Source organism: Chenopodium album, chromosome 12 (assembly GCF_948465745.1).
Source record: "Chenopodium album chromosome 12, dcCheAlbu1.1, whole genome shotgun sequence".
Taxonomy (NCBI): Eukaryota; Viridiplantae; Streptophyta; class Magnoliopsida; order Caryophyllales; family Amaranthaceae; genus Chenopodium; species Chenopodium album.
In genome coordinates, this window is record NC_137845.1 from 16,468,470 (window position 1) to 16,470,740 (window position 2,271).

The 2,271-nt window shown below is 27.7% G+C and overlaps 1 protein-coding gene across 1 annotated transcript; it reads right to left on the minus strand.

The window, feature by feature from the left end:
• Window positions 1-219: 219 nt before the first annotated feature.
• Window positions 220-1,987, minus strand: LOC145572148 (glutathione S-transferase F13-like). Its single transcript, XM_081631169.1, has 3 exons — window positions 1,784-1,987; window positions 1,478-1,526; window positions 220-721 (listed from the first exon to the last, which is right to left on the minus strand). Exons 1-3 carry the CDS (start codon window positions 1,928-1,930, stop codon window positions 261-263), a joined length of 657 nt encoding a protein of 218 aa, XP_081487295.1. The 5' UTR covers window positions 1,931-1,987; the 3' UTR covers window positions 220-260.
• Window positions 1,988-2,271: the final 284 nt, after the last annotated feature.

Genomic DNA, 2,271 nt, shown 5'->3' on the forward strand with positions numbered 1-2,271 from the left:
TTAAACTATGGTATAAAAAATCATTCAACCAATGCAATCTAGGTATAAAATTTTATTTAAACCATCAAAGAAAAATACAATTAATTAATAACAACATTAAACTATAAACTATCTAAGAAAAAGGTAACATTTTAAATAAAATTTTGCAATAAATCAACAATCATTTGATCATCTCAACTTTAATCACTCAAACAAGTATAAATAAATTGTTCATAGCAATAATAAAATTATCCCCAAACTTTGTATTATAACTAATTAATTTAATTCTCCCCATATTTCATATTTTCCGAAACTTTCTTAGAAGCTGGTCTAGAAGAAATATCCTCCCACCAAGCCTTAACATTAGGGCGACTATCAATTAACGTAGCATAAGGAGTAGTCATGAAATAATGAGTGTAAGGAAGATGATGAAGATCAGCTAAGGTGTAGTAATCCCCAGCTAAGTACTTGGTAGTCCTTAGCCTTTCGTCGTAGATGTCAAGTAGTTTACCAAGTTTATCAAGATTATCGTCGATGATTGTTTGATCAGGAGTTTTTCCTTGAATTGGAGCCACAAAGTATTGGTATATGATGGGTTGAATTGATGGGTTGTATTGATGTGCTTCAACTTCCATCCATACTTTAACTATTGCTGCTTCTTTTAGGTCTCCTTGTCTTAGGAGATCTGTTGTTGCGTTGTCCTTGTATTTCTCTGCTATGTATGATGAGATTGCTCGAGATTCTAGGATGTGACAATGGAAACAAGAAGTTTAATTTGGGATTCAGATTAAGAATAGATCAAACCAAGCGTTTATGAAAAAAAAAAAAAAAAAAAAAAAAGTAGAAATATTAGACGTTTAGGGTATATAAACTAATTGTCTAACTTATATAAGTTTATTAAATCTTATTAGAACTTAATTCAGTTGTAATTTGAACTTATATAACCTTTATTAACCTTTATCAAAACTTATTTTTTCTAAATTCTGATAAGAACTTAATTGTTCTAACTTATTTTTCATGAATTACTTGAAAATATATAAGTTGAAGTGAAAAGGGACTTAATTAATCATCATGATTTACAACGTATACTCAAATATAAAAACCTAGAGAAACAAAAGCAATGAAATGGAAAAGGCTATCTATGTGTTCTCAATGTTCTATTACACATATTAACTAGTAGTATCATATATAGTTGGGTTATCAAATCATTTCTTATTCTTATATCTCTAATAATTGTGTTTTTTTAAAGTTAATTAAGAAACTTCTTTGTATCCGTACAGAGTATTGTATAAGAAATGAAAACTAAAGCCAATACTGTACTCACGTATAAATAGAGATTGAATAAAGATTTTCAATAAATTAATACTCACTTATGTGGAAACTATTTGACTCCTCTAATTATTTTCTTGACTCTTGAGAAAGAGCATATTTAGATAAATAATTTTCATAATTTCAAAACAATTTATTTAAAATAGAGTACTTTATTTGTAAAACTTACCGAACAAAGTGAGATCATCATCTTCAAGTACTGGGATCTGCCCAAATGGCTGCAAATAAAGTGTATAAACACAAATTAAAAAGTTATTTCAAATAAAAATATTAAAATCTTTTATAATAGTAATAATGAACTTAACATTATTTCTAGGTAGTTTTTTTTTTTTTTTTTTTTTTTTTTGAAAAGCATTTCTAGATAGTTATAATGCTAGTAAATGAAAACTAAAAAATATCAATATATTGTAATATTTATAATATAAATATAGATATGTGAAAAATATAAAAGATAGATAGAAGAAGAAAGATTTACATTTTTAGAGAGGAAAGGAGGTTGTTTATGCTCAGCAACAAAGAGATCAACAGGAAGAAGCTCAAATTCAACTTCTTTTTCATGCAAACAAGTCAAAACTGTAGCTGTGCATGTTGATATTGGGAGCCCATACACCTTCACACCCATTATTATTGCCAAAGAGAGAAGAGAGAGTAAAAGAGAGTGTATAAGAAAGTGAGAGACTATAATGGTAGTAGTATATATGGTTTTGATTGTGTGTATCTAATAGTAAAGAGTTACTTATAAGAGTTATAATTAGAATCGTGGATGTCAATTAGTTTAGCTGGTAAAGTACGTATGGATGATGAGAATAATATCGTAGAAAACCAAATCACGAATACATTATAATGCTTTTGTACGGATTAGCATTAATATAGTGTTCTAGTGTTCTATTTATATAAATAACGTAAATTTTTATATGTGGTCGGGATTACTTATACTTGGGTTACTTAGTCAGTCAGGGGTTA

Excerpts from the sequence above, each read along its gene's own strand:
- LOC145572148 (XM_081631169.1), bottom strand. The coding sequence starts at position 1,930 with ATGGGTGTGAAGGTGTATGGGCTCCCAATATCAACATGCACAGCTACA. Across the intron at positions 1,527-1,783 it reads CTCCTTTCCTCTCTAAAAAT|CCATTTGGGCAGATCCCAGT; the intron begins GTAAATCTTTCT and ends CTTTATTTGCAG. Across the intron at positions 722-1,477 it reads TGATGATCTCACTTTGTTCG|AATCTCGAGCAATCTCATCA; the intron begins GTAAGTTTTACA and ends GTCACATCCTAG.